Consider the following 18071-nt stretch of genomic DNA (forward strand, 5'->3'; position numbering starts at 1 on the left):
GATTTACTGGAAATCACATGGCAGAGACAAGATTTAAGTTGTGGACCTGTTTTTTGAGTTCACTTGGGAGTGAACTGAGAAAGTAAAAAGCTGCTCAGCTCACCTGCCTTGCCTGAAACAAGTGCTTAGCAATATCCAGCCAGAGAATCCTCCTCTTGGGTGGGATTCTCTGGCTGCGCTCGCCCCAAAACCGGAGAATCCCGCCCGAGTCAACAGACCCATGCATGGTCTGCCTCTCGCCCACTACGATTCCCGTGGCAGCCAGGATGGGAGAATTCCCTCCTTTGTCTGAATTTGGAAACCTACAAACCTACCAGGCCAAAGCTCCTTTGGTGAGAGCCTCCAGACATCACCTGGGATCAGAGAGTGAGCTTCAGATTGACAGCATCGAACCCTTAGAACTTCATCCCCTTTTTGCCCATCTCTGCCGAGACTACCCATGTGTCCTTTGTTCCCCTGTGTGGGAGAGCTGGGGAGGTTTTCAGAAGGGATAGATAGTTCTACTCCCAGTTAACAAGTGTGTGTCAACCAGTTCTTGCAACTTGCTAAAAAGGCTTGTTTTCTAATAAATCCATCATTCTGAGTTTATCGAAAAAAAAGCCTGGTTAAAGTCTTTCTTATGCTGGGTACCGAGTAGTAAAAGTAAACAATTGGCTATTTTGGGGATTAGATTAAAGCTTTAAGCTAGTGGAGTAGTAGGGTTAGATAATCCATGCGCTCCTCCCATCCTGGTCATAACATCCTGAAGGAAAATGTTTGGGGCAAGCGTTCTGGTATCAGATAAAGTTTTGTGCCTTTTCAGTGGTCATTGGGCCATTTCTCTGTGCTGTGAGGCACTTGCCTTATAATGTTCTGCCTCCTCTATTCTGCAAGGCAGCAGCATCAAGCCCCTGTACTTGTTGCCGCCTGCCATTGAAGGTTGCTCTCAGCAGACTCCCAGCTCCAGGCAGTGCTTGGCACCACTGACTGGGGAGATGTGGCACGGGTTCAGAACCCGGAAGTGACCCCGGAATTTGTTTCCAATCCTGGATTTGAAAATCAAGCCTGGTGTGATTGGAAAACAATGGGCGAGATTCTCCAGCCTCCCAGCCGTGTGTTCCCCGCCGGCGGGAGGCTGCGCGTTGTTTGCTAGCGGCGGGATTCTCTGGTCTCGCTGCTGTCAATGGGAATTCCCATTGACGTTAACCCACATCGGCGGGAAACCTGTGGGGGGAGGTACGCTGCCAGTGGGACTGGAGAATTCCGCTGGCATGAACGGCCGGGAGATTCCGGCTGATTTGCAGCAAGTCTTCTCGTGCGACAGCTATTTATTTTCGATTTTTATGCACTCATTAAGAGCTCTGTAAATCCTTGATGGTTTTATGTTGGGAAGGAAGGGACGGCTATCACAAAAGAACGAGTCCTTGGTTCTAGTGAACGAGTCCTTGGTTTAAAAGCTCAATTTAAGAGGGTTCTTGCTGGTGTTGCCGTTTGCAATCTGGAACTAAGCAGTAGAGATCAGGAAGGTCCCAGAATTGATTTTATTTTTGTTTGTGTGTGTGCTGATGTAAACACTCTTGGCCATAAGAATTGTCCTTGGTGCTCCAAGGATGGTGCCGAAAAACCAGTCCAGGCCGACACGGTTTCTCTTCTGATTGGTTTTCAGTCTCCCAGTAAAAAGCTGCGTAGAATTTTGCAGACATGATGTGGAGATGCCGGCGTTGGACTGGGGTGAACACAGTAAGAGTTTTAACAACACCAGGTTAAAGTCCAACAGGTTTATTTGGTAGCAAATTTTGCAGTACAGAAGCAGGCCATTTATTTGATTTGATTTATTATTGTCACATGTATTAGTATACAGTGAAAAGTATTGTTTCTTGCGCTATACAGACAGAGCATACCGTTCATAGAGAAGGAAATGAGAAAGTGCAGAACGTAGTGTTACAGTCATAGCTAGGGTGTAGAGAAAGATCAATTTAATGCAAGGTAGTACCATTCAAAAGGCTTGACGGCAGCAGGGAAGAAGCTTTTAGATTTAGACCTCCAGGTTTGTGCTGGGTATTTTTCCCAATCTCCTGGCTGTTCTTAAAATGCTCTTTTTCAAGCAAGAACCGGAGCTAACTCATTGAAAGAATTTGCGGAGTGTAGTTCCACAGTTTTTGGTGGCAGGGGATTTCACACTCTGCCCATCCTTTTCTGTAAGCACATTTTTAAAAAATGCCTGTGAATTTTTTGTTTTGTATCCTTTCGTTACCATTTACCCGACCGGTAGAAATAATCAGTGGTTAGCACTGCTGCCTCACAGCGCCAGGGACCCAGATTCGATTCCCAGCTTGGGTCACTGTCTTTGTGGAGTTTGCATGTTTTCCCCGTGTCTGCGTGGATTTCCTCCGGGTGCTCCGGTTTCCTCCCACACTCCAAAGATGTGCGGGTTAGGTGGATTGGCCGTGCTAAATTGCCCCTTAGTGTCAGGGGGCCTAGCTAGGGTAAATGAATGGAGTTATGGGAATAGGACCTGGGTGGGCTTGTGGTCGGTGCAGACTCAATGGGCCGAATGGCCTCTTTCTGCACTGTAGGATTCTATGAATCTATGATCGTTTGTTTACGTTATTGGAACTGTGATCCTGAAAACCTCTTATCGGGTCAGCTGTTCTGGAAAATTAAATCATGGATGTTCAGTGTTGGGAACAATCCAGCTTGAAGGAAGCCCTTCGGCCCATCGTAGTTGTGGCAGCTCTTTGGGAGAGCTGGCCAATTAATCCCACTGTCCTGCTGTTTCCCCATCACCCTGTAGTTTTTATCCTCCTCCAGGTATTTATCCAGTTCCCTTTTTGAAAGTTACTATTGAATCTGTTTCGACCACCCTCCCAGGTAGATTGTAACAACTTACTGAATAAAAAATATATCTCCTCACATCTGCTGCTTTTGCAGTCAGTTTAATTCTGTGCCCTGTGGTTACCAACTGGGAAAATTCTCCTTATTTGCTCAATTATCGCCTCTATCTCTGTGGAGAACAACCCCAGCTACTTTTGTTTCTCCACGTAATTTGAGTAAATCTCTTCCTTCCTAACATGTCATGGCTAGCATTGAACAGAATATTCTTGCTGAGGCCTGGCCAGTGTTTTAGAAAGTTGACTTGTTAACAATAGCCGAGGAGGAATCAAGGACCTCGGGGGAGGGACCTCCTCCCTTTACAGGCAATGTATCTGAAGGTAATGTTATGTAAGGTAAGGCAAAGGAGGTCACGATATTTCATTTGGAGTGGCACTCTCCTCAAAAGGCAGCTGCCACCTGGTCGAGCTGTGTGACAAGAGCTGGCAGAGCAGTTGCTCCAATGAAGAGCACCATAGCTGAGATGTGGAAGAGGTTTACCCATTGAAGATGTTTGTCTGTGCCCACTGAATGGGTGGAACCTTTTGCTTTCGCTAGTGACGAGCTTGGGGGCGCCATGGGCATGTAACCCCTCCGCCTTCCCACCTCCACCAGAACTAAGTTATAGATGGGAGGCCCATAGGCGACCTTTCCGCCCCGCTGTCTATTGACGCCTCTGTGGCCAATTAATGACCACTTAAGAGCCTCATCCTGCTGCTGCTGCTGATATTAAACCAGTGATACTTGCATTGCGCACAGCAGTTAAGACCGTGCAGCCAGCTTGTAATGAGGAGTGCACAACATGTATCTACACTATGATGTTTGACTACTTTGTGATGTCTCCAGGGTCATCTTCAGTGGAGCCCTTAATAGAACATGTTGAGGCGGTTCCTAACAGCAAAGACACCTTTCAGGGTGACCGTACATTCCTTTCAGTTAACCACATAAATCAAATGAAAGGGAGCACGCCCAAACAGACACCACAGTAACAAGGATGGTACTTGCACTTGTCGGACCATTTTTTGGACCCAGCGGAAATTACAAAGCTGCCGCCAGCCTAGGAATCACTGAGGTATCCAGCAGCCAGCCACTGCTTCTTCCCTACAAAGTTAGCAACGAAGAGCACTAAACTAGGCTATTGGGTATAAACCGCAAGCAGTCACAAAAGGATGCGCTGGAGCAAGAGATGCTGAGAGCATACCAAACTCTACTGGGATTGGATTTGGACCCTGTGCAGAGACAGCAGGTTCACTCACTCCTGCAGCATGAGCCCAGTATTGTCTGCCTGGAAAATATCAGGCAAAATATACTCTAAACTCACTTAATCCTAAATTTTCTGAATCATGCACACACATTGGCGCATTAGAGAAAAATATCTCCCTTTTAATTTCTACTCGGTCTGTACCATTTCTATTTGGTATCACCAAGTTCAGACCTGTCATTGTCATTTTCCATGCCCACCTCTTAGTCTCTTCTGTCCAAATTAATGAAATTTGGATCCCTTCAATAATAATAATGGGGGGGATTTTCCGGCCCCGCTGGCCCCAAAAGTGGACAATTCCACCCAAGGTCAATGTTCCTTTGCGTAGTCCGCCCACCCCGCCCGTGACAATTCCAGTAGCGGGCGGGATGGGAGAATTCCCCCAAATGGATAGTTGCAGATTCCTGCTTGGATATCCATTATACACACCAAATGCCTCATCATGATCATTTGGACCATGGAATAGCAATTATCTAAGGATGGGTTACACACCTTCATCGAATCTCAAATTATATTGCAAATCATGCAATTTGAGCTCGTGTGTTTTGTAGTCTTCATCCAAGATTTACTTTATTTTCTCTTCTGTTATTTTGTACAATACTGTACTTAAATCTATTTCACACTCCTCTCCTTGTGAACTGGCCAAGTTGCTAATCACCCCAGCTGGAGGGCAGACAGCCTTCCCTCAGTACACATGACTGACAAATGAAATTATTTCACCAACTCTGGAGATTCATGACTAAAACTGTCTGGGGATTAAACTCTTGGTACGAGCACTCTTGTACCTGAGGATAAGTAGTCAGAGCGTTGTGAATCCAGGGGTATCAGTGACAGGAAGTCTCGGAGTGCCTCTTCAAAGATTGACACTCGCCTGACATCGTAGGAATGCCACATCTCAAACTGTTCAAACTCTATCCAGTCCAAAATCATAATTATACTCATAATAACTTTAGGGGGAAGGGTTTTGCTTTTATTCTCATTTTTGGTCCAAAGTTATTTTTTCACAATTTTTCCCCAATGTAATCTTGTATTTTAATAATTATAATTGTTCTCCAGTTACAATAATTACAATGCATCAAGTGTTACATGCATAGTACATAGTAGGAACATACATGTTTGTAAGGAACATAGGTCCATGCTTTGGAACATAAAATCAGATATAAAGTTGCAGACACTAACGTGCTCTGATTTAGGATTTGTCTGTCAATGAGGCGACGTTACTAAAAAGAACCCTTCTCCAAACATTATCCCCACAAATTTCCAATGGGGCAAACAAGTGAATAAGATATAATTATTAATGGAGTTAAGCCTCTGTGACTTTGAGGGCCTTATGTTATCATTTAGACACCTCCAGTATGCACTAGACAAGATGTAGTTTATCTGATGGAGGGTGCCACGAATTAAGTATTACTGTGTACGTTAGCTCGTGGGTGACCCTGGCAACTGACTTTGGAGAGCTGTTGTAGTTTCATGATGCCCCGCCAAACTATCTTCCAATTACTATTTTAGTTGCACCATTTAATTTTGCAGCACATGTGGGTAGCTTGAGTCATGTGGGCATGGCTGATGCTAAAGTTACATGTAGAAGGTTAGCAGAATGGGCATCGCATGTGGGAAAATTTCTCCTGGTTCAGCCTAAGGGGAAACATGATTTTCTCAGGAAGCGTTTGAGAAGGCGATGGGCTGGCAATGGTTTAGTGGCATGTTTAGTGGTCTTTTTGATGTCATGAAATGCCTTCTGTAAATAGGGTTGCACGTCTTGTCATACCCAAACTTTATACAAATTGCACCCTCTCCACTGCAACCTCTTGAGCACTGCAGTGAGTTCAGGGTTCCAGCTGTGCAGATGAATAAAGATGTGCCACGTTTATGGGTTATGTTGCTCTTGTTTTAACTTATTTCAGTAATTTAATTCTCCCTCAGAATGTCCATGTATTCTTGGACGGAGTAAAGCTCTGAAATATACCAGCACCATTTTATGGACATTCAGATGTTAAGCACTCATTTTGTTTTCTGAAGGAGGATGGTCGTCCTTAAGATGTTCTAAACATTTGACTCTAGCTCTTCTATTAAGAATGAGTCTGCAGGCTACAATTTTACTCTAGCATTCTAAGGGGCTCATATTATCTCTCATTTTTGAGGATACTCTTGTACTGGCATTAAATCCATCGCCAGTTAAACAAACCAAAGAAGTGGAATCTCAGTTGTCAGCTTTGAAATTGCAAAATTCACAAACTTATTGATCTAGTTTTGAACTTTGGCTCTTCGAATCAGAATGGATAACAGTAGTGAATGTTGACTGCCACGACATTGGCATAATCACCTTGCATTCATACTGCATCTCGACACAGTAGTCAGTGTTATGAGGAACATCACAATGACAAAATGGACTCCGAGCACTGACGCTGTGGCCAAAAACCCATGTTTGGAGACCGGGGAGAGAGGGAGCAAGGGGAAGAGTTTAGAGAGAAATGGGTATTGGCAATGGGTGGTGGAGTGATTAAAAACTCTCCTATAACTGTGAAGTAGAAAGAAGTGAATGGCCACGAGAATAGTATTAAGCGACACAAGGTCACAGTCTGAAAATAGATACAGTGATAGGCTGGGAATTTGTAGGTGAAGATTTTGAATTTACTATGTTGGAAGTCAGTCACCACTGGAGCTTAGGGGAAAATGGGGCAGTGAATGATTAGGATGGGAGAGGGTGCAAGCAACAAACCTTCAGACAAATCAGAGTTTATGGAGAACATGGGAAGTGGGTGAGAGACGTATTGGAGAAGGCAAGTCTGGAGATCACTAAAGCTTGGTTACGAGTTTCATTATTGATGACGTTGTGGTAAAGACAGAGACAGGTGATATTGTTGAACTGAAGATAACGTTGGTTTGTAAAGAATATGGAGTTTGAAGCTTAGCCCATGGAGACATGTTAAACAATGTTGGGTTCGGGCTGAGCTTTTTATAGGGGAAACAGTATGAAGCTTTTGGCAGGCGACAAATGTGAAAGCCTCATTTACTTTCAAGAATATCAAGTAAGACAAAGTTCTGACTCATCCAGTACTTGATATCAGGCGACCTGATAGCACACTGCTGCTCATGGAGTTGGCAGTCTGGTAGGGCTAGATACTAACGCCAGAAACTTTTTACACAGCACGTGTTAAAGACTTGGAACTCCTGCCAATGAACATGAAGGTGTGGCAGGAGGTCAATGATTTCAAAAGGACAATGGATGGGCACCTGAGGGAAATAAACTTGCATGGCTATGGATACAGAGCGAGGAAATGGGACTGACTGCATTGCTGTACAGAAAGACAGCATTGACCTGATGGATTGAATGGTCTGCAGTTTCTTAATGTTTCTGGACTCTTATGACTTGTTAGCATGCACACAGAGTGTCATTGGATAGTGTTACTGAGGGAGAGTGTGTAAACAAGGAATTCTGGACATGACTGTGCAGGCGATTGAGAAGAAGCCGTTTGCTGGCTAACCTCTACCTATAACTCAATATGACATCATTTTAGTTGCGTTGGCAGGAAGATGGTGGCGTACGGTGGTTAGTACTTTAGTGTGTTACGTGTAAATGTGCCAAAATATACTGGAACCAGCACTGTATCCGGCCTGCCAATATAGAATATGATTGGGTATTCTCTTGAAAGAATCCTGATTTGTATAATTACAAAAATGAACAAAGGAAGCAAGTACATCACCTCGTGGGAGCAAATAATGTGAGTGTTGCACAATTAAATGCACTGGGATGTTGATGGATAGCAGCATTATTGTTGGCCTCGGGGTAGTACTGGAGTACTGGTTTGTCTGAAGTAGTGCAGTGCTGTTGTTCCCTTAAATGCAAAATTGTACTTCAACAAACTGGTCCCAAATCACTTGTATGTCAGTTCCAGCGGGCTTTTCTACATGAGCAAGGTTCGTTTCGGCTCTTTTCACATAACTGCATCAAGGATAAAAAACAGACAAGATTGGAATTGTGGCCTGCTGCATTTGTAATGCCATTTCATTTTTTGATTTCACTTTCTCCTTCTGCAGGGTTTTACCAGAATTTGAAAAATCGCTTCTGGCTCCAAGAGAACAAGTGTTGGAGACTCTAACTGGCTGCGAGTCTTCCGAGTCTGGCTACGTGGACATGAAGTTGCCTCCCAGGAGCACATGTCGCTATGACCTTGACGAGGTGGACGTCTGCTGGCTGGAACTGGTGAATGCGGAGTTTCAAGGAGCAGGTATGGTTTGGTCCTTTTCTCACCAGAGAGGGCAGTGAGTCGGATATGAGTACTCTTTCTCTGCTGCTGAGGGATTTCCAAATTTAACGCCAGCAGGTTGACACTCGGCCAGTAGATCTTCTTCAGTTTCCTGGTTGATTTCTCAACCACCATTTTACTGCCGAGATTCACAAACTGTCAGCGATGAGTGTTTGGGGATTCACTCTCTGCACACAGCTCTCTTGTTGAATGGACTGGGAAGCTCAACTTTACATTTAAGAGGAATCGGCTACAGAGGTGAGATTTTACGCTCTCGCCCGAGCGAGACCGGAAATTCCCACCCAAAGTCAACGGAGATTTTCATTGTCGGACCCTCACCCGCTCCAAGGTGGGAGAGTTCCGGGTTGGATCTCTCACGTACATTGTGAGTGCGCATCATTTATAGGTGCGAGCAAAACCATCCCTATCTGTGTTGAAAGTAGACAATTAGAATATCCTTTGAAAGGGAATTCCTGCTTAAAAAGGTGAGGTGGTGCCATAATTGAAAACAACATTGTTTCATCAAACACGCCCAGGACCTTTATTCTTACAGTTTTAATTACGCACACACACACTTACCGACACACAGCCTTAAACGCAGCAGTGATCGCCTTCACTATTCTCACATACACACTAACACTGATACACCAGAGAGCACTCGAAAGAGTCAGTGCAATCTGTACTTTATGTGCCCCATTATAATAATTTATCCTTCACTGGGATTATACACAGTATGGAGACTAGTTTTATACCACTATGACACGCAATTTCAAGAGACCAGTGAAGTGTTACTGTATTTGTGATGCTCACCCCAGCTTTTAGAATTGAGTACTTGGATGATGAATGAAATTCTGTGCGTTTCGGATCATTTGAAATTTTGCTTTGGGGAGTGGAAGCCATTGATAAAATCTTACTTGTTGTGGAATTTGGATTCTCTTCATTGCATTGGAGCACAGTCTAAGCGTCACGTGTTCACTATGACAGAAATATCAGCTTTTAAAGAGATCTAAGGTCTGCCATTATTCATAGACTCCCTACTGTGCAGAGGAGGCCATTCGGCCCATCGAGCCTGCACCGACAGCAATCCCACCCAGACCTGAACCCCCACGGATTTACCTCTGACACTAAGGGGCAATTTAGAATGACCAATCCACCTAACCTGCACATCCTTGGACGGTGCGAGGAAACCGGAGCACCCGGAGGAAACCCACGCAGACACAGGCAGAATGTGCAAATTTCACAGAGTCACCCAAGCCCGGAATTGAACCCAGGCCCCTGTGGCTGTGAGGCAGCAGTGCTAACCACTGTGCTACCATGCCGCCCCACGTTGGCACATAATGTCTGATGCTAAACCTTTGACGACTGGTACTTGCTTGATTTGTAACCCACACATTGCAGAGAATGATGAAGGGTGTGATTTCTCTGCAAGTCAGAGGTGTTGCTGGTGGCTGGGTCTAAGGCCCACAGAATCTTCCATCCTGAGCACACTATAGTTTGAAATTAGGCAATGTAATTTGAAGAAAAATAGTGCTTGATTAGTTCCTAGGAAGTCATTTTGCACCATTATAGTAACAGTCCCTTTAAGTAAAACATCTTGCTCTAAACATTTTGCCGCAGGTTTTCAAGGCCACTGTAAGTGTACATTGTGAATGAGAACAATGCAATGTTTGTCCTGCTCTATAAATACTATACAATGCATTTCAAACAAAATCTGAAGTATCAGCTGCCTGCAGGATACATCCATGTACTTGAGAATGTTTACCTAATGGCAGTGTCAGTCTGTGTGAGGGAGGTGGAGATGGCATGGATTTTCCTATCGTCAGCATTTTAACAGCTGCATTAATCCATGTAACGTAGATGGGTTAACACTGGTGCTAAAGTAATGCAGTTTGGAAAATCTGTGCATTTTTGCGCAGCCCTTTTATCGCTGAGACTTTGAGAGGGCAGTTAGAAAATCATGTGGGATTTTGGGCTTCACAAATACGTGGTATTGAGTACAAAGGCAGGGAAGTGATACTGAAATAAAGAAAATGCTGGAAATACTCAACAGGTTAGACAGCATCTGTGGAGAGAAACAGAATTAACAGCTAGAATCTTACGTTTGCAGCAGGTATTTCACAGGTTTTGGGAAACTTGCGACCCATGAGGGTGATGGAAGTGGAGACAGTGAATGGTTTCAAAAGGAAATTGGATGGGCAACGAGCAAACTCAACTCATTGATCCGAAGCCTCTCCCAGGGTGCATTTCTGGCAGCTGCTTCCGTTCCCGCTGTTGCTGCCTGCAATGGACAGCTACCGGATCCTGATTGGCTGCAAACGCTCTAGGTGGGAGTGGTCCCCCATGATCCTTGATCTGGGCAGGCTCAACGCTGGCCACTGAAGTGCCTGAGAGGCACTTGGGTCTTCCCCAAAGTAGACGACATGAGGTTTTCATCAGCTCTGCAGCCAACAGGCGAGACCTGCCATTGCCTGCATTAAACATCACCGGTTAACTTTGTTTCTTTCTCCACCTGTCTGACCTGCTGAGTATTGCCACCATTTTTTTGTTAATATCTCAGATTTCCAAAATCCACAGCATTTTGCTTCTGGATAATGTTAAGTAAGGCAGCTTTCCTTGTGGGTCCCCAGTATATAGCTATCCACAGTTCAGTGCTCATTGGCAAGATTAGTGCATTGGAAGGGCAAAGCAACTCGGATGAAAGTGCTTAACTTTGGAAGTGCTTAATGTTGATGTAGGGTGCAGGTAGTGGAAAAGGTTAATTCCTTAAAAGTCATCATCTATGTTGACAAAAAGATCACCAATATAATTTTGCTGGACTCCTTCTTTCATTGGGGTAGAATTTTAAGGGAGCATAATGCACTACCACCGACTCTTGGAAGCCTTGGACTCTTTAATGCCAGACGATTGATGGTGGGCAGGACTACCATCTGTCCCTGGATAAAGTCTAGCCCAGCTCATCAACCTGGCAAGGCACAGCACTGCAGTGGCCAGAAGGGATACTGCAGCGGTCTGCCTGGAGCTAAGTCTCAGGACCATTGGGTGGGAGGGCGGTTGGGAAGGAGGGTATCGCAGTGTTGGGGAGTAGGATGTAGGGGAAGGGACCATCAGACTGAGGCACCCAAACCCACCTTGCCTCCCAAGATGGAGAAAAGGTTTTTTTTCCCTCTGTATGCAACTGTACCTGCCAGCCTAGAAATTGAGACTGGGTGTGAAAAGGCCCTTAGTGGCCATTAAATGGCCTTAATAAGACCGTAAGATATAGGAGCAGAATTAGACCATTTGGCCTGTCAAGTCTGCTCCGCCATTCAATCATGGCTGATAAGTTTCTCAACCCCATTCTCACGCTTTTTCCCCGTAACCCTTGATCCCATCACCAATCAAGAACTTATCTATCCCTGATTAAATACACTCAGTGACCTGGCCTCCACTGCCTTCTGTGGCAATGAATTCCATAGATTCGCCACTGAAGAAGTCCCACCTCCTCTCAGTTCTAAAGGGTTGTCCCTCTACTCTGAGGCTGTATCCTTGGGTCCTAGTCTCTCCGACTAATGAAAACATCTTCCCCACGTCCACTCTATTCAGGCCTTTCAGTATTCTGTAAGTTTCAGTGGGATAACAGGGGCATGGCGGATTTCCCACCTGAGGTCCTGCCCGGCCATTCGTGAAATTGCGTCTGGGTTTGGGCGGGTGGGCTCCCAGTGGGAGAATAGCATTCGCTCACTTTTATCCCCCTCCCCCCGGCCTCAGACCCTGCTTTGGGGAAAGTATGAAATTCTGTCCCAAGTGAATTTACTGTATTAATGTTAACAGGCTAGAGGAAAACATCCACTTAAGGCAGTGTGTTTAATATGGTCTTATTATATACTCTGTGATACTCCTCATTTCAATTAGGTCCCTTCCCTTCAACTGTCTCAAGTCAAGGGCAATTAGGGATTGGCATCAAATGCGTTCTGTGAAAGAACAAATAAAAGTGATCTGTAACCAGCTGAATGACACCTGATATATCGTTCTCCTGACAGCGCAGGTTTTAATGCTCTGGGCTTTTCACAGTTCAAGTGACAGTGTACAAATGTTTCACCCTCCCTTTGTACTTCATTGAAATTCATTTACAAAACACTGCTTTTTACGAGGCTTTTTTTAAAAGTAAAGGCCAAAGCTTACCAGTCACCTATCCGAACATTAACGAGATAGTTGATGGCCATATCCTCCTAATTAATAACTGCAAGGTAATTGACCAGTTTGCACTTTGTTATGCTAATTATATATTACGTTGTGGAACTGCTATAGCAAAGAAACAGCACACTCAGTTAATTGGTGATAGTTAAGGAATGGTGTATCTCAGCCGCTACAGTTCCAGCTAAGTAATTACCCCTCTGATCAAATACCCGGTGGAAGGGAGAGTTCTGTAGCAGCGTTCCTTTCTGTCACTGTTTAGCTTGTAAATTCAGTGTCATTCTCTTGCTTTGGAAGAGGAGGAGATGTCCCATAAGCTGAAAGCAGCATGAATTCTGTACCTGGCTTGGGATTTGGATGTGCGTAGGAGAACAAATTGGATCTGTCTGCATTTAAACTGCAGTCTCCCCCGAAATGTTCATATTCTGCTTTTGATTGAAGTTTGCTACGTGCTTTTGCATCGCGTGCGAGAGGGAAAGATGGAGACAGGGAATGCAAGCCTTGAGTCTTGCAGGAAAGTAATTAATATGATTGAATGAGGATGGTTATCACTGCTGCTTCTCAGCGCCATGGATCCAGGTTTGATTCCCGGCTTTGGTCGCTGTCTATGTGGGGTCTGCACGTTCTCCCTGTGTCTGCGTGGGTTTCCTCCGGGTGCTCCGGTTTCCTCACATAGTCCAAAGATGTGCGGGTTAGGTGGATCGACCATGCTAAATTGCCCCCGGGTGTCAGGGGGATTAGTTAGAATAAATGCATGGGGTTATGGGGATAGAGCCTGGGATAGAGCCTGGGAGGGATTGTGGTCGGTGTAGGCTCGATGGGCCGAATGACCTCCTTCTGCACTGTAGAATCATAGAATCATACATTGCAGAAAGAGGCCATTCGGCCCTTTGATCCTACACCGAACACAATACTCCTATATCATCCTAAATTGATAAATATCAGCTTAATGTGGTATTACTTGGTTACAAGCAACAAAAGATACTTTTCAGAAACTCCCACTCGTAGCTGATGCTTCATCCAGGGAGTTATCAAGTGCCAACTGCACAGAGAGGCCTAACTCTCGGTGTCTGCCATGACAGGTGATCTCCAGTCAGTAATCTTCCCTTGAGATTTGAGATCTAATCATTTCCAGTTATGCCAATTTTCTACTTATCGGAAAACCTGAAGTTTCTTTTGGAAACTACAATTATATTGATTGCCGGAGGGGCTGCCGGTTATGTATAGAAATGAAAATTCAACTTCTTCCCCATATGGACAGTGGTTTCCCCAAAATTTCATTGGAGCCATTGAATCACGGTAAGTTTGCTGTGCCTACCACTGTGTGTGTTACAACTAATGCCCTGATTAATGATAGACTCTTGTCTGCATTATTTCTATGCAGTCGTTACTGCGCTTAGAATAAATTGTATCAAGGAACTCGAAACCGGCTGCAGTTTGCACTTGGCTGCTGCTTGTCCTTAAGTGCAGGCAACAAGGCTGGGTTATTGTCATGACAAGGACATGCCAATGACTGTCATTGGGGTCAAGTTGTTTCGGTCATGCTGTTGGGGCATCCAACCATGAATATCAGCCATGATTGAATGGCGGAACAGACTCGATGGGCCAAGTGGCCTAATTCTGCTCCTGTATCTTATGGTTTTATAGGAAAAGTACTTGGGGTGATACAAGAAAAAGTTGTTGAAGACTTGCTAAAATGAACATTTTCAAAACAGAAAATTGCACCATCATGATCGATTGAACAGCCATTTCAGTCCTTTCCGGGGATGGCAGGACCGATGTATGAGGAGAGATTGACTAGGTTAGGATTGTTTTCACTGGAGTTCAGACGAATGAGGGGGCATCTCAGAGAGACTTATAACATTCTAACAGGACTAGACAGGGTAGATGCAGGGAGGGTATTCCCAATGGTGGGGGAGTCCAGAACCAGGGATCACAGTCTGAGAATTCAGGGTAGACCATTTAGGACGGAGGTGAGGGAGACATTTCTTCACCCAAAGAGTGGTGAGCCTGTGGAATTCATTACCACAGGAAGTAATTGATACCAAAACATTGAATGTATTCAAGATGCGGCTGGATATAGCACTTGGAGTGAATGGGATCAAAGGTTATGGAGTAAAAGCAGGATTAGGCTATTGAGTTGGATGATCAACCATGATCGTAATGAATGGCGGAGCAGGCTCGAAGGGCCAAATGGCCTCCTCCTGCTCCTGTCTTCTATGTTTCTATGTAAACACAGGCGTTCCTGGGTGCTCAGTGTTACAATGCTGAAATTATATTTATATTATATATTATATATTTTGGTCAACTGCATACCATCGAGAGACGGAACCTGCCATTTCCAATGGAAAGTTGACCTCTAAAATTGGGTGGTGGTCTGTCAGAATGGTCAATCCCTTGCTTTCACTTTGATTTGATTTATTATTGTCACATGTATTAGTATACAGTGAAAAGTATTGTCTCTTGCACGCTATACAGACAAAGCATACTGTACATAGAAAAGGAAATGAGAGGGTGCAGAATATAGTGTTACAATCATTGCTAGGGTGTAGAGAAAGATCAACTTAATATAAGGTAGGTCCATTCAAAAGTCTGATGGCAGCAGGGAAGAAACTGTTCTTGAGTCGGCTGGTATGTGACCTCAGACTTTTGTATCTTTTTCCTGACGGAAGAAGGTGGAAGAGAGAATGTCCGGGGTACGTGGGGTCCTTAATTATGTTGGCTGCTTTTCTGAGGCAGCGGGAAGTGTAGACGGAGTCAATGGCTGGGAGGCTGGTTTGCGTGATGAACTGGGCTTCATTCACAACCCTTTGTAGTTTCTTGCGGTCTTGAGCAGAGCAGGAGCCATACCAAGCTGTGACACAACCAGAAAGAATACTTTCCATGGTGCTCCTACTCCGTTCTGCTGAAAAAGCAGTAGATGAAAGGTCAGGTATGTGAGGCACGATGTCAGAAGGTGGAATTAAAGCAATTCTAGCCGAGGATGAGGATTAGTGCAATCTTATTGTTCCATGTGTTTGCGTATGAATATTATAAAACGTAGTTTTACATTTCTACACACATTTGATTTAATACTTCACAGCTTTCTGTGATTAAACCATGCTGCAAATTCCTCACCGTGATAAATGTGTTGATGTTTGTGACAGGACGACAGGGCACCCAATTCAATTGCGTGTCTTATCAGACATCCTTTGGAAACCACTCCAAGCAATTGCATCAGAATCAGAGTTATGAGCCGTGTATTGAGTACAATAAACATTACGCATTGAGTTTCAATGAATTATAATGTTTTGCGATTGTGCCAGAATTGCTATTGGGCTGATTTAATGGGCTGTGCTTGATGGACTGAACAACCTTTCTTTTTAAAAGAAAATATAGTTTTCCTGTTTTGTTCCCTGGCGGCGATGACTCAGTAAGGGAACCAATCCAGCAGGTGCTGACAAGCTTCCAAATCCTGCCCGAAGAACCATTCCACATTTGGGCTCCAGCACAAGATCCCAAGGATGGTAGAAATGGGCATTACCGCTGAGGCCAATCCTGTTCTCGTGCCGGATGTCCACACCTGATACTCTAGCATGGGTCGCTTGATCAAGGGTTGAGGCAATGTCCTTCCCTCAGGAGACCAACCCCAGCCTCACATTGCTGCCCTGAGATCAGCTAGCTCAGCTCAGTATAATGTTCAATGTTTGTTGACCGAACCCATTTTTACCCAATTTTCTTGTGGCTTATCATTTGTCCTTAAAATCCTGTTTTTCAAAAGAAATTTCACTTCCAAATTGGAATGTGTTTGGCCCCTGATCCCAATGTCTGTGAAACAGTAAGTTGGATTAGGACAAATTTTAGAAAGACAAGGAGCCAGCACGGCTGGAGAGGGAAATCAGCCCACAGGATGGTAGGACAAGAGTGACACTTAAAAAAATAAAGATGATAGTGAGACCTCAGCTCTAATTAACAAGAAGAAAAGCTGCTGGTAGGTTTAGGATAAGCCAGCATCAACTGCAATAAGAACTTGCATTTATATAGTGCCTTTAATGTGATAAAATGCCCCAGGGTGCTTCACAGGAAGGTTATCAAAGAAAATTTGACATCTAGCTACATAAGGAGATATTAAGATGGGTGACCTCGGCAAAAAAGGTAGGGAACAAAGCCTCTGGAGAGTTTTAGGGAGGGAATTCCAGAGCTTAAGGCTAACGTTAGGAGTGCTGAGTTGAAGGAGCACCGATTTCTCTGAGGGTTGTAGGGGATACTGCAATAGGAACAGGCAAGGTCCTGGAGGATTTTGAAAACAAGAATGAGAAATTATAATTGAGGCATTGCTTAACTGGGAACCACTGGAGGTCAATGAATACAAGCACCATGGGATGACGGGACTTGGTGCAAGTTAGGATGCGGGCAGCAATGTTTTGGATGAGTTTACCTTTATGGAGGTTGAAAGACGGGAGGCCGGCAAGGTGTGTTTTGGAATAACAAAGGCATGGATAAGGGTTTCAGCAGGAGACAAGCTGAGGTAAGGTTGGAGTTGAGTGATGTTGTGAAGGTAATATTACAGTCCCAGGTGATGCTGCTGGACAAGTCAGATCCCAGTGTGGAACCCGGAATGATAGATCCTGACTCTTTTGTTTAGATACGTGGAAGGCAGCTAGTGAACAAAAATCATAGAAGTCCACTGATGAACTTCTAACAAAAGAATATAATGTTTATTAAACAAGAAAATATGAACTATAATACACCACTCCTTCACCCCAACTATACCTTTACAAATATATATAGATTCATAAGGATAACACAAATTACAAAATTTATCTAATGATCTCAGTAAATACACAAATCATGTGAACCAATAAGTGAACTGAGGTTAGACACCCCACACTCTGAAACCAAGTAGCAGATGCCACCCAAAACAATTTCTACAGATTTTTCATCAATCCTTCCCCCTCCTCCCCAGATACTTGTCTGAGAGCCAATTGGACTCTGTCTTCCACACAATGGTTTCCAATCTCCATTCCGGAAGAATGTGCCTGGGAATCTTCTCCAAAACAATACTTTCTCTTGGATGTCTTCACTGAGGATCCACCTCCAGAGTTTCAACCTCTCCTTTCAATGATAATTTTGCAATTTCAGTCCTTTTTGTTGGCACTTCATAATTTCTAATTTTGCAGGTACTTCAGTTGTTTCTGTACTGCCCATTACTGAGGTTGATAGAACAGTAATGTTACATGAACCAGTTCTCTGCTCAACTGTATCACAATTAGGCAAGGAGATTTTATTCACAGGAGCAACTTCAGAACTGTGACACTTTATGCCATACATCTTCATTTTCTCCAGTTTGCTTTGAAGTTCCAGAATCTCATTGCTCTTTTCAAAACAAAGTTCTAACAGTTTAAGTTTTGGTTTCTAATTCTGCATTCAACAAATTATTCTGATCTCCCAGAAATTCTTTTTCTCGTTCATGACATTTCCCCGATGCTTGAAGTTAATCCAAGTTTTAACTGAAGATTGACCTTTGCCAGGTTTGCTTCCACAAGTTTATTATTTAGACA

General features: G+C 44.1%; 1 protein-coding gene across 10 annotated transcripts in view; it reads left to right on the forward strand.

The window, feature by feature from the left end:
* The window catches only part of jade2 (jade family PHD finger 2), a 171314-nt gene that overhangs the window by 80005 nt on the left and 73238 nt on the right, over positions 1–18071 (forward strand). For all 10 annotated transcript variants that reach the window (XM_078230855.1, XM_078230861.1, XM_078230854.1 and 7 more), the window contains one exon: positions 8150–8340. In XM_078230855.1, coding sequence (XP_078086981.1) covers positions 8150–8340 — 191 coding nt within the window. The remainder of the gene's footprint in view (positions 1–8149; positions 8341–18071) is intronic.

This window comes from Mustelus asterias, chromosome 16, assembly GCF_964213995.1.
Source record: "Mustelus asterias chromosome 16, sMusAst1.hap1.1, whole genome shotgun sequence".
NCBI classification, from domain to species: domain Eukaryota; kingdom Metazoa; phylum Chordata; class Chondrichthyes; order Carcharhiniformes; family Triakidae; genus Mustelus; species Mustelus asterias.